At 30.2% G+C, this 23,356-nt stretch overlaps 2 protein-coding genes across 4 annotated transcripts; both read left to right on the plus strand.

The window, feature by feature from the left end:
- The first annotated feature begins 23 nt into the window (after positions 1–23).
- Positions 24–8,107, plus strand: LOC130897086 (probable serine/threonine-protein kinase DDB_G0286465). Of its 3 annotated transcripts, none has more exons than XR_009059658.1 (4): positions 24–376; positions 4,503–4,807; positions 5,357–5,541; positions 5,655–6,973. XR_009059658.1 is itself a non-coding variant. In XM_057805675.1 (4 exons), the coding sequence occupies exon 4, from the start codon at positions 7,167–7,169 to the stop codon at positions 7,869–7,871; it is 705 nt and encodes a 234-aa protein (XP_057661658.1). In that variant the 5' UTR covers positions 24–376; positions 4,636–4,807; positions 5,357–5,541; positions 5,655–7,166; the 3' UTR covers positions 7,872–8,107. The 3 variants fall into 3 exon arrangements, 2 of the variants coding, with proteins under 2 accessions (XP_057661658.1, XP_057661657.1); XM_057805675.1 differs by having other exon boundaries at positions 4,636–4,807; positions 5,655–8,107; XM_057805674.1 differs by lacking the exon at positions 4,503–4,807 and having other exon boundaries at positions 5,655–8,107.
- Positions 8,108–11,949: 3,842 nt separating this feature from the next.
- LOC130897588 (uncharacterized) lies at positions 11,950–20,670 on the plus strand. The gene is given in 6 exon segments (XM_057806522.1): positions 11,950–12,046; positions 15,666–15,965; positions 19,209–19,353; positions 19,466–19,621; positions 19,623–20,134; positions 20,365–20,670. Coding segments are annotated over 6 exon segments (1,506 nt in total). The 3' UTR covers positions 20,661–20,670.
- The last annotated feature ends 2,686 nt before the right edge of the window (positions 20,671–23,356 follow it).

A 23,356-nucleotide genomic window follows, 5' to 3' on the forward strand; every position in this document is an offset into this window, starting at 1 on the left:
TATAGTGAGAGGCATAAGGAATAGAAATCTACTCCTTGCCAGGTGGCAATGACACTGTCAATTTGCGTATTTATTTAATCAATTGATCACCTACATCATTAAATTATTTAGGTCTCTTTTCTCATTTATAGCTTGTGTCCTTTATGACTCATACTAATATATTTATTAAAATAAGTAATTCAATAGTTGTTAAGAAAGTTCTTGTACATAAAGGACGTAATACTTTATTCAAATATTTCACTAAACTAAAATCTAAAACAGTGACATAAATATGGCTAAGAGACTTGGTGACCTGAAAGTGACGGAACTGAATAATCACGAGGTGGAAACGTCCGGTAAGAGGAGTGAGTTAGTAGAAAGACTATAAGTGGCACTGGTAAGTGACGGCTTTAAGACACATTTTAATTCAAAGACTAGGCTTCCACCTTGATCTCGTTGGTTTTGAACATGGAGGACGATATTTCAACTCTGAAGAATGATATTACGGCCAATATTGACGAGATCCCTACTATGAAAGACGGTATGTCGAATCTGACGAACGATATTTCTGTGGATATTTTCTCATTGAAAACTGACATAGCCGCAGACATGGAAAACAAAATGTCATCCCTAAAAGTGGATATCGAGAATAAGATGACAACAAAGAATGAGAAGATACAATCGGATATCAAAAATAAGATGAAAACAATTTATGGCAAGATACAAACTGATATCGATAATAAGATGACAACGATGAATGAGAAGATACAATCGAATATGGAGAATACAATGACAACGATTGACAAATAAATCAAGGAGTTAGAAAGAAACATTGCTAATTTGAGAACAGAAGATATTCTAATAGAAGAAAAAAAGATTGAACACACGAAATCTTGCAATACAGAAACACTAGTTTGACGGCATGGCGTCTTGGATCAGTTACGTTAAACAGTTTGAGGCAGCCGCTAAAGTGAATAATTGGTCAGATAAAGAAAAAGATGTGAACTTGCTCTGCGAGGAGATGCCAAGATATAAATCAGATGATAATTCTTGTAGATACCGATGATTTCGAGCAGCTGAAGAAGAGGTTGGAAATGAGATATGGTCACGAACATCTTGAACAACTGTACCAATAGCAGCTGAAGGGCCAAAGGTAGAAGCGTGGTGAAACTCTCCAAGAATACGAGGTAGACATTGAATTGTATTAATGCAGGGATGCACGCAGATCGTGTAAGCGTCCCGCAAATAACAAAGTCCAGTCACGGGAAAAACAAGAATGGGTCGCCCGCAAAGGTGCTGCACCGACCCAGGATTATAAGCTTGCCTACTATTATTGTGGTCACCAAAAAGTCAACACCTTGTCTGGACGGCCCGGCCGTACCCAGCGAGCTGTGCCTGGCGCAATAAAGCCGAATCTAAGGAAGTCGTAGTTTCGAGAATTACAGTAGTCCAGGAAGAATGGACACCAAGAAGGGTCAAAGATCAGGAGAATGATTCGGTAATACAAGAAAGAAAATCGGCGACCTACTGGGCAAGAAGTGTCAAGATTTTTACCAACACTATAGGTATTTTAGGCTCAGTGGGAATTCCTTGTCCTGGAAGAGGGACTTCCAAAAAGAATACTTGAGAACGATGATTTCGAGAAAAGAAGACAGCTAGTCATTCCAAGAACGATATGTTTGTTTTTATATATGTTATTATCATAACAGGCGGCTTGTTTATTTTGAACTAATTTCTAGGAAGGTCTATTTATGTATCTGTTTTGTTTCTTTATTTTCTAGAATTTTTGGGAACTTGTTTTAGGGTATATAAACGAGTTTAGAGGCGTTTAGTTAGTTATAGAACTATATGTAGAACGGAGCCTTTGTAGCTATATTATGAGCGATTTCTTATTGAGAACGTGACAATGAATTACTTCTAGTTTCTTTTCATCTGTAAAAGGCGATGGGTTATTGTCACATTTTTTTGAAATATTTAAAATCATCTGGTAGTGAATTGAGTTTTTTGAAGACTCATCTATTCTTAAATCTTCTACAGGGGTACATTACAACATCCTGAACTCTCTAACTTTTAATCTTCTACCACATCTTGTTATCTATAATTTATTCCAGTATATCTAATAAACCTATAAAAACAAAACAAATTCAAATATATTGTTTATTTGTATCTTATATAATGAGCTAAATACCTAAAACTATGATTTCAATTTAATGCATCAAATTCAAAAATATTCCATATTCAAACTTTCTATTAAGATATTGGTATACCAATACCAATCAATACTTTGATTCCTAAATTTTTTATAACAATTTCTGTAACTTTCTTCATTCTAAAAATAATAACTACTAAAAAATGCATATTAACATCATTTCCAAAAGAGGTAGGTAAATAATGTAATACATATATATTTAAATATTTGTTTTTATATCTTAAAAAAATGAGTTCATCTTACACTTCTAAATACCTATTTAAAATAATCATCCTTCAGTTCCATAATTTTTGTAATATCATTGTCTTCATTTTCTTGCTCATTTGAAGTCTTATATTATTTTGTATAATTACGTACTTGTTATGTATATTCCAATTCTTAATAATATGCCATGTAAAAGTAATCTTCTTGGTTTAACTTCTTCACACATAATCTTGGTCCATGTGTAGTAGTAGTATCTGAAATTTTCTGCTATGATTGGTCTTCCTAGTCTAATTTGAAAAGCCCTTTTTCCACAATTTATTGTTATGTCCCACATGTGTTTCATTAATTGTCACCTTAACTGAACCCGATTGATAATGAGGTATAAAATAATAAATAAAACATATTTCTTCAATGATTTACCAATCCTACTTGCCATTTGGATTAATTTTAATAATAAAGGGAAAAGGGCTTTCCCTATATATATAAATAATGCTCCAGCTTTTGAACTTAAAATTAAATATGAGAAAGGTAATGAAAATTACTCTGAAGGGAAAGTTTTTATTATTGATTCAGGCCGTAATTCTCATATGGCAAATGACATTAAAATTTTTCAAAATCTGAATAATAAAGCTGAGAATATAAATGCTGCAAAAAAAACTTACAAATGACATCAGAGAGTATTGGTACCATAGAAAGAGAAATTAATGTTTTATACGTACTGGAGTTGAAAAAAATCTGCTATCTATTATCTATCTATTACTGAAAATAAAGTTATGGTTTTAAAAAATAATCAAATAATATATGAAGGAAGAAAGAATGAGTCGGGCGGTATCGAAAAATTTGGGCATGTTAACATGAAAAATATGATTGATTTAGAGATGGTATCAGGGATTGCCTTTAAAAGTAAAGATTAAAAGTTTTTTGAGGTACTATGTGATATTTGTGTAAGAGCTCATCAAACAATATTTCGATTTAATTCAGAAAAAACAATAGCTACAGGAGCTTTGAAAATTATTCATACTGATTTATTTGGTCCAATCGATCCGCCCACCTGGGATAATAAAAACCATATTCTTACTCTTATGGAGGATGACACAAACTATTTATTAGAATATAAAAATGAAGCTTCAGACTTTATACAACAATGAGACACGACTATACCATATACACCACAGTTAAATGGCAAAGCAGAACGGCTCAATCGAACACTTATTGAGAAATTTTTCTATTATTTGACAGTCAAATTGAAAACAATTTTTGGAGTGAAGCAGCCAGAGTTGTAAGTTACATATGAAACCGAACTCCTACAATAATTAAACACCAATCGATATGGGTACAAATAAAAAACCTGAAATTAAAAGAATGCAAATTTTTGAAACAGAAGTATATGAAAAAAATCTTAGATACTTGAAGTCTCTTGACAAAAGAAGTGAACAATATTTATTTGTGGCTACATACCAAATGGTTATAGATTATTTGATGAAAGAAAAAATGAAAGTATAATAATACCTAGATGTTATATTTAAAAAACATAAAAATGGAAAAAAACTCAAAAATAGATATAAAAAATGATGATGTAAAAGAAAATGGAAGCAATAAACAAGAGAAAGAAAATAATACAGAACAAGTCCAGGAAGAAATTCGAAATATTGAAGAAGATGAAATACAAAGCACACACGAAGAAATTGAATCAAACAAGTAAGAAAAGCTGGAAGAAATACCAGAAGAAAAAAAATTCAAGTAAAATCAGTGGAAGAAAATCAACAAAACAATTCACCAATAAATGAAATAACAGAGAACATTGTCAGAGAAAGCTATATACAATATATTGTAACGTTTTTCGTATTTATTTACACTCTTTCTATTTGTGGGGTGAATTAATAAACACTGTCTTTCACGTTTTTAATTTATTTGCACCCTATACAATATACTTATTAATATCACTTAATTATTTCCTCGATTACTTTCACTAAATCGTTCTTTTCACTACAACTTTTTATTTAAAACAAACTTACTGCGCTACATAAACTTATTTATATAACACAAATAGAATTTTATAAAGCTCTAGAACGAAAAGAAGCACATGAAATAAATAAATAGACTTTTCCAGAAATTATTTAAAAGAAATACTGTAATAATCCGCCTTCTATAATAAAAAGTTCATCAGAGGCTCGTCCGCCATTTATAAAAAAACAGATTAAAAACGCCGTTTGAATTCTCCGAATTTTGAAATTCCATTGTAGTTGAACAGGGCCGCCTAAGAATCCATTTCGTGAGTTTGTTCGTCACAATATTTATGAAGAAAATAATAGAGAGGAATCAGCTTTAGGACAAGGCATTACAAATAGTAGAGGAAGAAGTACATATTAAGAAACCAAGTGGATACAATGAATATTTCCTCTTAACATATACAGAGTGAGTTTTATGTATGGTATTTTGTGTACGGCCGGTATTATGTTGATATTTACATTGTTGTCAGATCTTTCCTTTTTTAGATAAAATCATGAACTTTGTTATTTCAAAGCTATTACTCTGTATATTTTTCGCTTTCGAAATCCTTAGAAATACTTATCATTTTTCATCGAATGTTCCCTACACCTAAATGCCATCATTTCGGAGTTATCTCCGCCGAAGTGAAAATAATACATTTAGGTGGCTATGACTGCTAAAATAACAAAGTTGACATTTCAATAAATTATTATTGTTAAAGTTTTTTGAAAGTCACAGAAGATTGATGATTTATCTGAAAAAGAACGAATTGATATTTTAATATTAGGATATGGTGATATGCGTAGAAGTCAACAAGAACCTTGTAATATCTTTGATAATTTATATTCTAACCGAAATCCCATAACAAGATCTACTGTCAGTAAATTAGTAAAAACGTTTAACGAAACTAGTTCAGTAGAAGATTTATCCAAATAGGGCGTAGAAAAATTGCATCAAATGTAAACAAATTTTTAGATATTCGTGTCCTGTTAGAAGACTATCCTTGAGTACTTGAGTACTAAACAAATATTCAGGGAACTTGATATCTCGCAAATATCGGTAATGAAAATTTTACGTAATAATAAATTCCATCCATACAAAGTAACGTTGGTTCAAGAGTTGTCAGATGACGATTTTGATAGATGAGTTTGCAGACCTAGGTAATGATAGAAAAATGTTACAATCACAACGATGCAAATTTTTTAAGTAATGTTATGTTTTGCGATGAGGCCACTTTTTGTATTAATGGAAACGTAAATCGGCATAATTGTAGGTACTGGTCACGTAACAATCTTCGTTAGATGAGTGAAGTCCACAACCAATATCCCAAAAAACTGACTGTATGGTCTGGAATAATAGGCGACAAAATAATTAGTCTCTTTTCCATTGAGGGTAACTTGAACGGTCCGGCGTTTTCAGATTTATTGGAAAATAGTATTGTACCTGAGTTGGTTCGGGTATTTCCAAATCCAAATTCGCTTGAGAGATTAATTGTAACCATTCAATAATTGTAATTTTGGTATCAAATAATTTTTTTAAAAATAAAATTTGATTACCGAAAAATATAATTGGCGCAGTCAGTAGGATAGTGCGATAAAAGTTCGGACTAAGTACTTCAGTACCTCAGCACTAAATCCACGAGCTCTACGAGGGACAGGACTTCAAATAATTGTAAGTGCCTGTTTTTATTCCTTTTATTATCTATCCTTATCTATTCCGAGTAAGGAAGAGATAATTTATTAATTTTTTAATCATATGAACGATTTTGATACGTTATTGAATACATTTTGTAAATTAAACTTAAAAGATAATTCTGAAAAAATGGCAACTTCAAATCCAAAAACCCTAAATTGGGAATTGTTTAAACTAAAATTAGAAAATATCAAACCGTACGATGGAAACATAAATACTTTAAATAAATTCATAAACAGATGTGAGAATTTAATAGAGACGTATTTGGTATATAATGATCAGGATATCAATAATCATGTCTTGGAATGTATCCAAGAAAAATTAATTGACAAAGCTGAAATGATGGTAGGAAATAGGATCGAATTAAATACGTGGTTTAAACTAAAAGAAGCTTTGATACAATGTTTCGCAGATAGGCGCGATTTAGACTGCATACTGCAGGAATTAATAAGAACAAGTTTAAAAACGAAAACTTAATAACATTTGGTAACAGGCTACAATTACTAAAAAGTCAAACGATTCATAGAATTAGTAACAATTTAAATTTAGGTGAAATTGACAAGAGATGTCAAATCAATCATTGCGTAAAAACAGCCTTGAACACCTTTATAGCAGGATGTTTAGGTACCATACGCAATAATATGTACTTGAAAAAGCCTAGCTCGTTAGAAGACGCTATGGCTTATGTCGACGAATTTGAGAATTTTGAAAAACTCTTCGGCCAATTTTATGAGCCTAGAGTTAGATACAACAATAGCAATAATAATAATAATAATAACAATTTTAAAACTAATTCAATGAAAAACAATAGAAATAATCAATATAATAAAAACAACCCCTACTATCAAAAATAACAATATGATAATAATTATAATAGAAACCAATTTAACAATAATCAAAGATATAATAACAACAATAATTATAATAATGAAAGATATAATTATAATAATTATTATTATAATAATAACTTTCCTAGTCAACCTATAAATGTAAATCCTATGCCACAAAGAAGGCAAAACTATCCGACAAATGCACAAGTATTTGGCCGGAAAAAAACCAAATACCTGTAAACCGTTTACCAAGACCAGAACCGATGTCTACGACATCGAGAAATTTTTCCCATGGACCTAGTAGACGTGTAAACATTAATAACAATTATAATAATAATAATGCAAATAATACTAGATATTTCCAATCAAGAAATGAACGACCAAATTTTACATCGGAAGAATTATACAATAATAATTATAAAGATAATAAAGAAGAAGAAGAAGTAATTGATTTCCAACATTTGTTTGAGCCTGATGAAAATAATGATCAAACCGTAAATTTTCGAAAAGAGCATCGGGAAAAAGAATCAAAAATAAAAAAAATAAATTTTACTCCTAATAATCCTTTAACATATTTTGAAAATTTCATAAAAACTATCGAACCAGAATCCAGTGAACAAATAATAGAAATAAATTTTACATCTAATAATTCATCACCAAAAATTAAAAAATTCATAAAAATGAAAGAATCGGAATTAAATTATTGTAAAGAAATAAATGAACAAATAGAACTAGATCTTAGTAAATTATTTGATGAAGAAGAAAAAGATAAATTAAATGTAACAGAAAAGAATTCAGAAGAAAATATTATAATGGTAGGAGAAATGAATAATGATACAAAAAGAGAATTAGAATTATTTGATAAAGTGGAATTAAACGTAGAATTAAAATATACAGTATTAGATGAATTAAAAATGAATGAAAATGATAATGAAAGTGAAGTAAAAGGAAATGTAAGAATTAAATAGAAAAATAAATGAAATAAATAATGTTGAGACAATGGAAGAAAAAGATATAAATGATGTTATAAAAATAGATATTGATATATTAGAAAAAGAATGTTATGTCATAAAACCTGAATTAAATACAAATATATTGGACATACAAAATAAAAATAATATGATTAATAAAAGAGACATGAATAATGAAAATGAGAAAATGGTTATTAATTATGAAACAATTAACAAATAATTTGATAGAAATAATAATGAAATAAGTTCAAAATATTTCAATAGAAAATTAAATGCTATACTAAATGAAAGTTTAATTGAAGAACTATTTTGGAAAAATAAATATTATCACTCATTAAAATGGTACGCAATCCAAGAAATTATAAAATGGATTTTTATGCAAAGACCTTTCTTTCTTTTTTATTATTATGTTATAAGAATAGATAAGATTTAGAATTAATAGATAATGAATAAGTAAAATATAAAAAAAAATTAGTAAACTTCTAGAAACTATAATAATAAAAAGCTATTATTAATTAGAATATATATAAGAAATTTAATAATATAATTCATAACTTTGTTTATTTAACTAATGGAAAAAGAAAATAATATAAATAAATTTAAATTATAATCAGTGTAACACAAATGAAACGTTTAAGACAATTGATATAATTTTGAATAAGCCTCTTAGTGTTTATCCTTTAGAAACAAACCAATATGAAATTCATAATTTTAATTATTTGAAAGAGAACGAAAAAATAATTAGTGAAACATATTATTGGCCTAAAATGTTACAAGACGTAGAAAACTTTATTAATAATTGTGAAATATGCCAAAAGAATAAATATGATAGAAATCCCCCAATAATTAAATTCAATTCAAGCATATTCAATGTCAAGTGTGAATGGAATCTCAGTTGTTGACAATATATTGAATTATGTTACTCATCACGGTTTACCTCATAAAATTACAGCTGATTGTGGTTCAGAGTTCAAGAACAACGACCTACAAGATTTTTGCAAACTACATAAAATTGAATTACATTATACAACATCAAAGAATAGTAACTCAAATTCACCTATAGAACGTTTTCACTCTAGTCTTATTGAACATTTCAGATGTATAAAAGAAAATAACAAAGATTTAACACCTAATCAATTAATAAAACATTCAATATTGGCATATAATAATTCGATTCACTCTGTAACGCAGTTTACACCATTTGATATTATTAAAGGATTTAGACGATCATTTAATAATATCCAATTATATATAAAATCACAAATAAACCTCTAAATTATTATATGAAAAAATTAAAGATAGAAATGCTAATATTAAACAAAAAATAATAAATAAGAGAAATGAAAACAGAAATGATCCCCCTTCCTATGAAAATCAAGACATAGTCTATATAAAAACAAAATTCCGAGATAAAAAATTACCTAAATTTAAAAAGGCAGAAATCGTAAAAGACTCTGGTATATTATTAGAAACAAATAAAGGAACTTAACATAAAAACATAATTAGAAAACCAAAAAATTAAAACAGAAAAAATTGTTACAGAGTAATGAAGCTGACAACAGTATTAATATTACCACTACTTTACAAGACGACTAAGACAGAAGACATAGAAATTACGGAAGTAAATAACTTACTATTACCCATTAATTTAGGAACCAGTAATCTTATATATACTGAACACACTTTTATATATTATATAGATTTAGAATTTATTCATAAACAAATTAATAATTTGAAACAATATTATTATAGTTTAAAAAATAATTTATCTCAAGCGAACGCTACAAATCCTATTTCATATCATAATTTAGCTGAACAATCACTAAGCAGAACAGAAATTTTAATTAATACTTTAGACAAAAAATCAGAAAATATTTATCCGCATTTAAGATTAAAAAGAGGATTAATAAATGCAGTAGGCAAAATAGATAAATGGCTTTTTGGAACCCTAGATTCAGACGACGAAGAAAGATACGATAATGCTATAAATGTTTTACAACAAAATCAAAAACAAATAATTCATGAAGTAAATTTACAAATATCGTTACATAAAAAATTAATTGATCATTATAATAAATCGATTACGACTCTATGGAATAACCAACAGAAACTTTGTGATAATTTAGAGAAATTTCACATTTCGATAGAAAATAAAATAATAACTTTAAATAATTTTATAACATTTCACAGTACGATTTCACAGATTAATCTGGATTGTCAAAGTTTGATTACATTGATTGACAATATTGAAAACGCAATAACAGTTTCTAAATTAAATACGATTCATAGTTCAGTAATATCTAGTCAAGAAATTTTAGAAATGATGAAATATTTAAGTACTATTTATAATGAAAAACAAATCCCAAAATTTAATAATATTTTAACGTATTATCTCTTTCTTGGTTCACAAGTAACCTTTTCCAAATCTAAAATAATTTTTGCTACCCATGTCCCAATCCTTAAACCTAAAACCTATGAATTTTTCCATTTATATCCTATAATCCAAAATCATACAATATTTATCCCTCCTCAACCTTACTTGGCCAGAAATCAAGAAGAAGTCAATTTTATTAAAGAAGAATGTCCAACATTAGAAGAAAAATATTATTGTAAAGAAACATTTAAGTTAAAAGACAATTGTACTATTGAACTGTTAAACGGACACTCTGGTGAAAACTGTGTTGTTAGTGAAATAAATCTTCAAGAAACTATATTGAAACAAGTAACAAATAACGAACTTTTAGTAATTCCAAATTCAGAAACTGAAGTGATTTCTAAATGTGTTTCGGACCGTTATTTTAAAATAAGTTATCCATCAATTGTAAAAATTCCAAAGAACTGCATTATTCAAATAGAAAGTGAAATTTTCTCAACTAATATACAAATCAAAAAAGCAAAATCGATAATATTACCAAAATTAAACTTCAAATTTTTAAATAATCAAATTTATAAATCTCCAAATTTAACCAATATAGATTTTGACAAATTATACGAAATCAATAAAATTGCTAGAAATATAAAACCAATTCATGAAATTTATAATCCGCAAAACCATGTATCAATAGGACTATTTACTATAATAATAATAATTTGTGTAATTTTAATAACATTATGGTTAATTCGTAAATATAAAAGTAAACTTGTAAGAAAACAAAAATTTGAAGAAAAGAAGAAAGAAACCATCGAATTAGAAGAAAGAAGAAAACAAGACATGAAAAATACCTCCGTCATTTGTCATTCTTAGGGATGGAGGAGTTACATGAAGAAAATTCTAGAAGGACATTTTTATAAAACGCAATTGTATTAAATATCGTAAACACTTCATCAGCATTTATTTTATTATAAATATGAATTATTGTAAACAACTTGGTAATGTTTATAGTTAATTCGCTTGAGAGATTAATTATAACCATTCAATAATTGTAATTTTGGTATCAAATAAATTTTTTAAAAATAAAATTTGATTACCGAAAAATATAATTAACATTTTGTTTTTCCATACTGCAAGTAAAGTGTAGGTACCTCCAAAGAAATATAATGAAAATATTTATTTAGAATAAAAAGTACAAAAAATCATGTTTTTTTTCGCTTTCAATAGGACCACTCTGGGCCCCAATTTTTGTTGGGACTCAACGTGTTAAAAAAACATTGTATTGCAATCTCATCCAAAACAGCTTTAAACTTAATTGAAAGCTACGTCAGAAATTCAGTTCTTCCCTATTTCTATTTCCACACATTAAAAAAATAGTGGAATGATGATTGATAAATTTGAAGCAAAAATTGAAATACCAGAAAATAGTACTGACCTTATAGAGAATACTTGACGTATAACTTTGACCTAAAATTATTTTACAGGCTGTGTAATAATAATTAAAAAGGAATAAAATATTGCTATAAGAGAGTTATAGTATAATAATAAAATACACTTCTCCAAAAACTTAGCGAATGCACCATTACTTAAATCAGTTTAATTATATTTTAAAAAATTGATGACAAATTATATTCTTTTAGAGTTATTTTAAATTTATCACTCTAATTATTATAAATTCTGGAAAAAAATATATGAATATAGTAAATGAAACAAGCTATAGAACGAAGAAAAGTGTGTCTTGCAGGAATAGAAATGCAAAGTGAAGAAAATCAATGCTGGAAAGAAGAAACCAGACATGAGAGTATGTAGAAGTGAAATATAAGAAAATCCTGACAAATGAATAGTTTTTGAGAAAATATGAGAATGGTTGGTTGATAGAGGCTTTGAACAGACAAAAGGACTTGATTATACTCGTAATGATGTTTTTAGTCCAGTTGTAAATGTAAATTCTCTGAGAATATTGTTAGCTATGTGTACAAAATAATTACCAGATGAAGAAATTTGATATTAAAAACATTTTTCTGTGTGGAACTATAAGAGAAGAAATATGTATGAAAATACCTGAAGATTATTACGAAATACCAGGAAAAATATGTAAGCTTAAAAAATCATTATACGGTTTAAACCAAGTTCCAATGAAAGGGAATGAACATTATACAAAATTTCTAAGATAAAACGAAACCTTAAGTGTTGACCAATGTATATTATTCGAAAATAAAACTGGAATCCCATTCCTAGCAAAACTTGAACAAAAATTTGGAACAAAGAAGTTTAACAATGCTGATTGTTTTTAGGGAATTGGATTGACCAGAACTACATATTCAATAAAATTAGATCAAGAAAGTTACACCGAAACTGTGCTAGAAAATATTTTATGGAAAATGCTAAGCAAGCTTTGACTCCAATCACAGATTACGAAGAAAAATTAAACAACGTAGAAGAACTGTATTTATCAAATCGAATAAGGCCATACATATCCTATGCTGTTGGATGTTCAGAATGTGAAGAGAATACTACGTTTCTTAATAAGTTCAAAAGAAGGTGGCATTGTTTATACAAAGAGTAAAGAAAATACAAAAATTGAAGTTTACATTGACATTGACTTTATAGGAGACAAAAACACCAGAAACAGCACAACAAGCTATTATATTTTATGGTAGTGGACCTCTCAGTGGGTGTTCCTGAAAACAACCTGTTGTGGCACTGAAGCAGAATTTATTGCGGCTACCGAATCAATTGAGGAATTTCTGTATTTGAAAAATTTATCCGACAAACTAGTTATGAAAGATGCAGATGTATGTTTGAAAACGGACATTCACAGTGCAAAAATAATGAAGCAGATATTTTTACTAAACCTCTTCTGACTGTTAAATTTCAAAAACATGAAAATAAGTTTTGACCTTAGTTTTAGTAGTTAGCTTAGCAGTGAGCTTAATTTGTTAGATGTTAGATTAAAAAATAAGATAATATAATAATTCGGGAACAATGTCGATGCTTCAAGATTCATGTAACAAAGTTTTTATAAAATTAAAATAATAAAAATACAAAACATGGAAAAAATCTAGCATTCCTAACCCAGTACGAGATTTAGATTACAGTTTCCGAACGTGTTTATAAACACAGGAAGTGATGAGAATAATTAATAATTGTTTACCAAACATTTTACGGGAACGAGAACATTACTGGAGACTCCTACAAATATTCTACTACAACCAGTGGGCGATGGTTACTACTACCCTCGTAAGAAGTGATCGAACTTTATTAAAAAGTATAACCATTCCCAGAAGTTTTAAAAAAAATTTGATCAAAATCACTTGATAATTGGCACAGTAAATGAATTAAAAAAAAAAATTAGAAGCCCGTTTTTGCGTTGTTGGCGGCGGCTCGAGTAGGTGGAAAATGAGTAAGCGCTATAAAATCACGCGCGCGATAAAAAATGATTATATTTCAGCGAGTTTTCATCGTATCTTGATGATTTTTTTTTTAATTTCGGGTAGCTCATACAGGTATTTTGAATGGAGACATCAAAAAAAATTTTCCATTAAGCCGAATACGAAAAATTTTCATTTCAAATATACGCCGATTTTCTTCAATTTTTTTCGGGGGTTTTCCGGCCAGCAAAACTTCTTGCGCTATCACACCGCTCTTAGTTGAGACCCCAAAAACCTAATAAAAAAGTTTCGCGCGCGCACGTTATGAGGTTTTTCAGATGAGTTTTCCGACACTTTCGATCACTTCTTACGAGGGTTTTCCGGCCTGCAAAACTTCTTGCACTACTACACCGCTCTTATTTGAGGCTTAAACCGCACGTTACAAAAGGTTTCGCGCGCGCATGTTATGAGGTTTTTCAGATGAGTTTTCCGACACTTTCGATCACTTCTTACGAGGGTTTTCCGGCCTGCAAAACTTCTTGCGCTATTACACCGCTCTTATTTGAGGTTTGAACCCCACGTTACTAAAGGTTTCACGCGCGCCCGTTATGAGCTCCCCGTCTATCAGACTTGAAATGTTCTTTAAAACTCAGCTGTTCGCACGTCAGTTATTGAAAACGCGATGCGCGGGTTGCCTAACTTTAAGTATATAACAACACTTTCAGTATCGTATGTTACTTTTAATTATATACGAGATCCTTGGAGGCTTTAAGTTTTATTTTAACACTACTAGTAACTCTAAACACTAATATATAACCCACAAAGTTATATATCATTACTATCGGTTATACAAGATCACAACAAGTGATTTTTAGGTTTCCATTATTTATAAAATTACTATACAATGATTTCGCCATGATTGTTTACTCAAATAAAAAGGGACGATTCATTATGTCTTCAAAAAAACGAAAATTAAACTTATTTGAACAACATGGAATCCAAAATTAATATCACCCTGTTGAATAGTGGTTATACGAATATTTTTGGCCACATTATTTAGCGTCTATGTTAAAAATAAAATAAAAAATAAATGAAATAAAATTATTTATTGTTGGATATTTGAAAGGCCTGTGCGTTTTTTCAAGGCATCTTGTCCATGTTAGCAGTAAAAACCGTTTCTATCATGAAATTTAAGGCACTGCAATGCCAAAAACGCCTATTAAGATAAATGTTATACGACATTATAGGTAACGTGTATATATATATATATATATATATATATATATATATCTTAATATCTTAATATATATAAATCTCGTGTCACAATGTTTGTCCTCAATGGACTCCTAAACCACTTAACCGATTATAATAAAATTTGCACACCATGTGCAGTTCGATCCAACTTGAGAGATAGGATAGTTTAAATCTCAAATTATAGTCACAATTTTAATTTATTGCTAATTATTCGTCTGTTATTATTTGACAGTCAAAATTATCTGTTAACTCCAAATGATTCTAACAGATGTCGATACCTTTCGACTGGGTTGAGTAAGTAATCAATAGATGGCGCTGCTATGGTAAATCTACGAACGTGTCATATAAGCTACATTTTCACAGCATAATTACCACGTGTTGTTGACGCTATAAAATTAATTAAATTTATTTTGTAGTGAACGAAATACCGCATAATTCAATTATTTCCACTTTTTAAATTTTTGGTGTTAGCATAGCCGGCCACGTGTTACTTAGACTGAAATGTTAATTGAATTCATATTATAATGAAGATAATACAGTGAAATTAATCCTGCTTTTTACTTATTTGTGCTTCATTGATCAAAACTTTATAATTTAATTTGAATATATGTATGTAAGTATTATCACATAATTATAAAATTTAATTAAAATGTCAATGAAAAAATGATACACAATTTCCTACACTTTTTCAATAGTTGTACAAATATTTTTTTTTATTGTTTTTATTTAATCTCTATTATTTAGCACTTATTATTTCAATGTGCAATTTTCCGATTGAATTTTTAAATTCATTAGATATACCTGGAATGCCACCACATAATCTTCGATTAAAGATTGGTTCCCCTATTATTCTCCTCCGTAATTTGAATCCGCCTCAATTATGTAACGGTACGCGTTTGGTCATCAAAAAGATCACCGGTAACATTCTTGAAGCAACCATTTTGGCTGGGAAGTTTAAAGGAAAAGTGGTTTTGCTGCCACGTATTCCGATGATACCATCAGATTCTACCATACCCTTCAAAAAGCTACAGTTTCCAATTCGTTTAGCTTTCGCCATGTCTATAAATAAATCTCAAGGTCAAACAATGTCCATTTGTGATTTAGATTTGGAAAATCCATGTTTTTCTCATGGGCAACTATATGTTGCGTGTTCACGTGTTGGGAAACCGTCGAATCTATTTGTGTTAGCTAAAGACAGGTTAACCAAAAACATTGTGCACCGATTGGTGTTAAATTAAATTGAAATTGAAAGTATTTATAATTCAAAAAAAGAGACATTAATGTTTAAAAGTTTAAGACTGTCTGCCTTGCCTACCTCATTCATGATGTTTAAGCGTCACATGTTATTTACTGTATTATACTGTAATATACTTATTTGTTATAAAATTAAATGGAAATAATAAATCTGATAAATTTTTATTTTGTATTGATTTCTGCTTAATATCAAGTGTAAGAACATTTTAATTAATTGTGTTCAACGTACTTCCCCTTCAAATCTCAATCCAGTGAATTTGTATACCACCATCAACATTTTCGTCTTTGTTCGTAAATAATTTCATTGTACTAAAGGGTTATAGTAGTAGGAAGTCAAATAAGGAGATCACCATTTTTTTTTTTCAAATACCATCTGTGTAAATAAGCATAGTGGACTCCGTGTCTGATGTTCTTTTATCGTTCCTCTTAGATTGTTTACTATAATGTAATATAACAAAAACTTCAGCCACAGCAACGCGTGGCCGGGTCAGCTAGTATATATATATATATTTATCTGCCATCTTATAAATTTTTATTTTGCTGATAATAATCGAACATAACGCAATAAGAAAAAGAGCGAACAACAAAAATGTGTGTCCAAGTGAGAGAAAACATAAATTTGACAGCGAAAAGAGTAACAGAAATTGGTAACAGAAATATTATCAAAACCTTTATAGGCAATGTTTATAAGGGTAACAGTAACATATATAACACTACATTTGACCACTAAAAGGCTCCAACCGTGGATTTTTACGTAGTTATATAGTGGTTGCCAAAATGTTTTCGTTACTTTTGGTTAAAACACTTAAGTTTATATAGCGTTACTAACCTAAGTTTTCCGTAACCTTTATATACTCCCCATTTAAGCTCTTTAAGGGGTTTATACGAGTAACAGAAATATTACGGTTACTATCATATATACATTTAAGTTATTTAATGAATTGATATAATATTTACGGCCACTGTTATATAACAAAAAATGTTTATTGGGTAGTAATTGTTATAGAGCAGGTATTAATGATTCAGGTCCGGTTCTACAATCGAGGCATAGCTCCCGAAATAATTATTCCCCGTATAACTTATACCCGAAGATATCATTGGCAGCGTTTTACAATATGTAGGCAAGAGAGGTAGAGTCACAGAACATACTTTAAGTGGATATGTTTTGTGGGTATAGTTATTCCGAGAAAAGGACAATCATATATGTTATACTCCTATATGGACAATCGCTATGAGAAAAAACGTCCCTACGTTACGGTGTCGACAATATTGATTTTCTCTCTCGTTCGAGACACTTGATGAATACTGCGCATGCTTGAAAATGCGCCGAACCGAGCTGGAACCTTGGAGGATAGAGAAATCGTTGCTATTCTGTCTTCCTTAGTCGGAACAGTTTCCACCTATAAAAACTGTCCATATAGAAGTATTACATATATGAGGACAATCCAGAACCATGACCTGTGCAATACTAATATGGCCGCTAGATGACAAACAACTTATTTGATGCTATTGTGACCACTGGGATTTGCTACTTTTTTAGTGTAATAGTGCGTTTTGTTGTCTTGCATGACTACGGTACCTACGGTAATTTTAAAAATAATTGTGTATTTATTTAAGCTTGTATAATATTTACTTTTCTTCTCATCATTTCTTAAAGTTTCTCTAGAAAGGACATGTTTTAATAATATATTCATACGAGCCAACTTATTAAAAGGATCAGATATGTTTTCTGATGATAAATCTGTCTGCACTTCTTGAGTACATCCACATGGAAATTCTCCTTTCTGTACTTGTACTTGGACTTTCAGTATCTTCTAGTAAAACTTAAAGATATGCTTCAATGAAAAGATAATATTTACTTAAATTCTACCCAATTAGAGTTGAGACTACGGACAGATAACAATTAGGATTTAATGTATGTTTCTTGAACGGCTGGTTAAGATGCTGTTTATGTTTGAACGACGTAATAGGCGGAATTCGAAAAAAACTGACTGCCCTATTGCAATTGGTGGCAAAATACTACGCGATCAACAGGTCTTAGGCACAGTGTTGCCACTTCTACCGATTTTTCGGTAGATCTACCGATATTTCCTTCAATTTACCGATCTACCTAAATAACGCTGAATTTTACCGAATTTTAAGCTTAAAATAATAATATTTTATGTTTTCATTGTTTTCAAGAAATTTAAGTTCGTAAATAGGTAAATTAAATGTGTCAGCTTCCGCCATCTATTAATTGTTAGAGATAAATTAATTTCAACCCTCGGAAATTCTCACGTCTTTTGTGTAAAACCTCTTGGTGAATCCCCAAGAAATCTCGACATTATTTATGTAACAATGAAGAAGGGAGATGCATACGAGGCGATTTGCATTTCTACAAATAATACATTTATTGGTACGTACAATTTTTTTAATAATTATTTCGTACATATGTTTTTCAAGTTTTTATCCTGTATCGCCGTCTCCTTTTCACGGCGGTCGCACACTTTGTCGGGTTCCGACAGTGGCGCAAGTGGACAGTTATGAAAAGTGCCGCTATTAGCGCTTTCGTTTTGTTGTATTATATAAATAGTAGATTCATTGATTCATTATTTTTCTAGAGACTATTAAAACTTGAGTATTAAATTCGGTATGTAAAATTTGTGTCACATTAGTATTTAATAATACATAACAGGAAGATTATTCATTTAATGAATTTAATTTTTAAAAATTGCAATGGATTTAGCTAATGTTAACGACCCAAATGATCCCAATAACCTTCAAAATACTCTCAAATTTACAAAACAAATTGGGAAGAAAAACCTGAATTCAAAGGCTGGCTTATTAAGGGTAGTAAAGGAGAAAACTATGCCAAATGTCATAGCTGAGATTAAGAATTAAATATTGCAAAGATGCATTAATAAAGCATGGAATTTCGAAACTACATATAGAAAAACTTAAACTTCAACATGGTCAACAGTCCATTGGTAAATTTGTAGTCGATACGTTGGTAAAAGTTGGATGGATTGGAGTATTAAAGAAGGTATTTTTTTGTTTAGTCAATAGTTTTCGATTATTGAAATTAATTTGATTTTATTGTTATAGCTGAGATCAGACTATGTGCTCTTCTGGCGGAATACAATTTACCAATAATACTAATGGATCATTTGCCTCAGTTGTGTGCTTCTGCATTTCCGGATTCAAAAATTGCAAATGGTCGAGGCTACGACCGTGATAAACAATGTCATTGGTGATGAAAATTTCAAGAACATCTGCGAAAATTTACGAAATAAGAAATTCTCAATAATAATCGACGAATCCACTGATTTGTCTACACAAAAGCACCTTTGTATTGTTGTAAGGTGTGTGGCAGAACATTGTGTAAAAGATAATTTTTGGATATTTGTTGAAGTTGAAGATGCTAAAGCTCAGTCAATTTACAATATTTTGATTGAAAATTTTACTAAATATGGGATACCCTATAAGCAAAACTTGATCGGATTTGCTTCAGATGCAATTATTAAGAAATGATATCTCGGGGTTATTTGTTATGAAATGTAGCTGCCATTCCTTTCATTTATGTGCATCTAATGCTTGCCGTAAGTTACCCACACATTTAGAAGATTTAGCGAGAGATATCCCCAATTACTTCAATAATAGTCCAAAAAGAAAAGTAGAATACGTACAATTTCAACATTTTTGTAACGTTAAAATCCATAAGTTGCTCCATCCCTCTCAAACACGATGGTTATTTCTTGAAAGTATTGTTAAAAGGATATTAGAGCAATATGAACCTTTGAAATTATACTTCATTGATGTAGTAAGTGGTAAAAATGACGTTTTAATAGCCGAAAACATCTCATAAAAATTACAAAAACCACAGAACAAATTATATTTTCAGTTTTTGAATTATGTTCTGCCATTTTTCATTCATTTAAATCGGGAGCTGCAATTCGAATCTCCAAAAATTCACCTATTATATGAAAAAGTAGAACCTGTGATACAAAGCCTGTTTAATTGTTTCTTTAAAAGAGATTATATCGTTAAAACACCTATTACAAATATTGACAAGACACACCTATTGAAAATATATATTTTGAAGCAACTGTAGCTGCCACTCTAATCAATTCTAAAAATATTGCACCTCTTGAAATTGAAAATTTTAAGCTACGTTGCTTAGATTTTTATATTGAAGTATGTACACATATAATATCAAGATTTTCTTTGGACAACAATATTTTACAAAAACTTTGTAATATAGATCCAAAAAAAGTTAAACAAGGAGATATTCCATCAATAGTTGTCCTGTTATTTCCTCACATCATTAATGAGAGTGAACTTCAAAAATTAGATCATGAATGGAGATTACTAAAAAACTCTAAGGAAGTGCAGGGCTTCAGCAACAATTTAGAGCCATTCTGGCAATCAGTAAAACAAATAACGTTAGGAAATGAGGCGCCATTATTTCCAACACTGTGCAATTTGTGGAAAATCTCCTATGCTTACCACATTCATCGGCAAATTGCGAAAGAGTTTTTGCAAGCTACAACTTGTTGAAAACAAAAGTAAGAAAAATGTATGCCATAATTTTCCAATTGGAAAAAATCTCATCTCAAAAATGACTGATGCTAATTTAAAAGCAAAAAGTTCCTTTGGAGCTAAGATTTATGTTTAAATAAAAGTTGCTTTGTAAACAAAATTATTATATTGTGTTTTATTTTAAAAATCCTTTTATTTTCCACGGTATCGGAGATAAACTCTTAGCCAATTACCTACCAGTTCCAGTGAATAATACTAATTTTTAAAATTTACGGAAAATTGTCGAAATCTACCGATTTTTTACGAAGCATCTACCGAATTCGTTACAACCGATGGTGGCAACACTGCTCAGGCAGTACGAGTCCGGAGCTCGTGAAAACTAATGAATCTTGAATTCTGGTTTTAACATCACCTATTCCTGTGTATATGTGAATCCTATTTCTGATACTAACAGTTTTCCAGATGCTAAATTTCCAATAATTTTTGCGGTTGGCACAGTTGCCCACATTGAATTATTTTTTTAGAAAATGGTTCAAACTTATAAAAGACAAGTGGAAACACAGCTTTATAAAGATTATAGCAAAGAACAGTTGCGTAGAGCTCTTCTATGCCATATCAGGTTTTCGGCGTAATCGAACTACTTACGACAACCTTGATTTCCTTAAAACACATACTTATCTCTTTTGAATAAAAATATTTTCACTGGTTAACAGTCTAGGGTACACAATAGATCAATAAGTCAAAGTGTTAGCGAAGTGGAGTTACCACAATTACGCCCTAACTCATCTAATCTTGCTATAAATAACTATAAAGATCTCATTGCAGCTATCAAAAATATTGAGGGTGCTCTTTACCTATATTTCCTTACTGGTAGAACTTCCAGGGTTTTCGCAAATACAAAGCTCTCCCTTTCCCATTCACAAAATGCTGGTGTCCCTCAAGGATCAGTATTGAGTTCTACTCTAATTATCCTCACAATAAATGAGTAATGCGACAACTTCCCTGTTACCGAAAAATACGTCCAATACGCTTGACGTATTTCTTTACTGCCAGTGCTCTGTACGTACAAACTTTTGCGAAATGCTAGACACCTACTCCGGGAGAGATCTCTACCAAAAGTGACATTTTCCCATAACAAAACCAAACTTCCCTCTAACTCTATTGTAAATTAGTGTAAAATCCTCGGTATAACTATGTTCTTGACTCAACCTGAATCACCACATTCACGAAATCAATGGCATCTCTCTGAAGCTCACAATAACAAAATGTAAGAATTTGTTTTGCAACTGAAATTGCATTTATTATTTACTACAACAAACTCCATATACAGTGCTACTTATTGACATAACCTAAAATCGTATTATGCATGATCGTCGCCTTTTTATGGTGGTTCGTATAAACTGGTGTAAACACTTTTATAGTGTGCAAATTGGTTAACTTATAAAATTGTTTTTTTCCTTTCCTTAGCACATAAAGGGAAGTTCTGACCTTGTATTGAAAAAAGTCATCAAGCTTTTATATAATATGCTGTGGTTTCAAATTGTTTCCCTATTATAAAATAGTTATTTTCCTAACAAGTGCGGAAAGTGATACTTTCCCGCACGCGACTGCAGTTGTCCCGAACGACGCGGAGCGGAGTTCGGGCAAGCGGTCAAGTGCGGGAAAGACACTTTACGTATGAGTTAGGAACATTAATTTTTCTACGACCGTATATACATAAAAGTATACCAACCCATTTTTCAAAAATTATTTTATTCCAACAAACATAATAATATACAAAATTTTAACTAAAAACTATTAATTATTATAAATATTAATATTGAAAACACAATTTGTTGTATTCTGTAGACTAGTAAGAATTGCCGGCCCAGTAGAGTTATTTGGTTTCAACTGGAAGGTAGATGACGTCGGTGAAGATGGCATCGGTTGCAGGTCGCATAAAGATGACGATGACGGTGACGGCAACGGTTTTAAGTCATTTGTAGTACAGAGAAACTTTTTACCATCGAGTAGCGGGACCATAATGTATTAGATTTCAAAACCTTACTTAGGTCTGAAAAATACGCCAGAAATACCTCTTCCTTATAAGTTTTGGCCCCTTTCTCCTTACACCATGTAACAAAATGGTCGTATTGCTTCTCATACTTTAGTCTGGATTTGGCAGGTAACAGCTCGGAATTAGCTTCATTTGCAGCCTTCAAAACGGCTTCGGGAAGTTATTCGTCGGATGAATCTATTAATATTATTGTATCGGATTCGGTTTAATGTGGTTTAATTTAAAAGAAGATTGTTCTTATTCGGTCACTTCCAAGACGTTTTGAACAACTTTGACGTTTTAGTAACAATTACTCGCTTGGGTTGTCATAGCAACTGATATCAAACCAGTTTTGATATTTGTTTCTCCTTTGAAGAATGTCTTTTGAATACTTGCCAAGTATGTGACAAAAGGTGACTGTGTGGGAAAGTTTTAAACATAAATGATGACAAGGTTCATGTAGAATTTCTTCACCCAGTGATCTTTATTTTGTTTACCCTGATGTCAGATCAAGCGCAGATTTCTTTAATAGATGTTGTCCAAGCTTTAGAGCAATCACATAGTCAAAGAGGCAAACATTACTTTAAACTCAACTTACATGAGCCTATCTTAATTTATTATGATGCTTTCATCTGATTTTTCTCGAGTATTCATTTTATAGCTATAAATTTAAGTATGA

Source organism: Diorhabda carinulata, chromosome 8 (genome assembly GCF_026250575.1).
Source record: "Diorhabda carinulata isolate Delta chromosome 8, icDioCari1.1, whole genome shotgun sequence".
NCBI lineage: Eukaryota > Metazoa > Arthropoda > Insecta > Coleoptera > Chrysomelidae > Diorhabda > Diorhabda carinulata.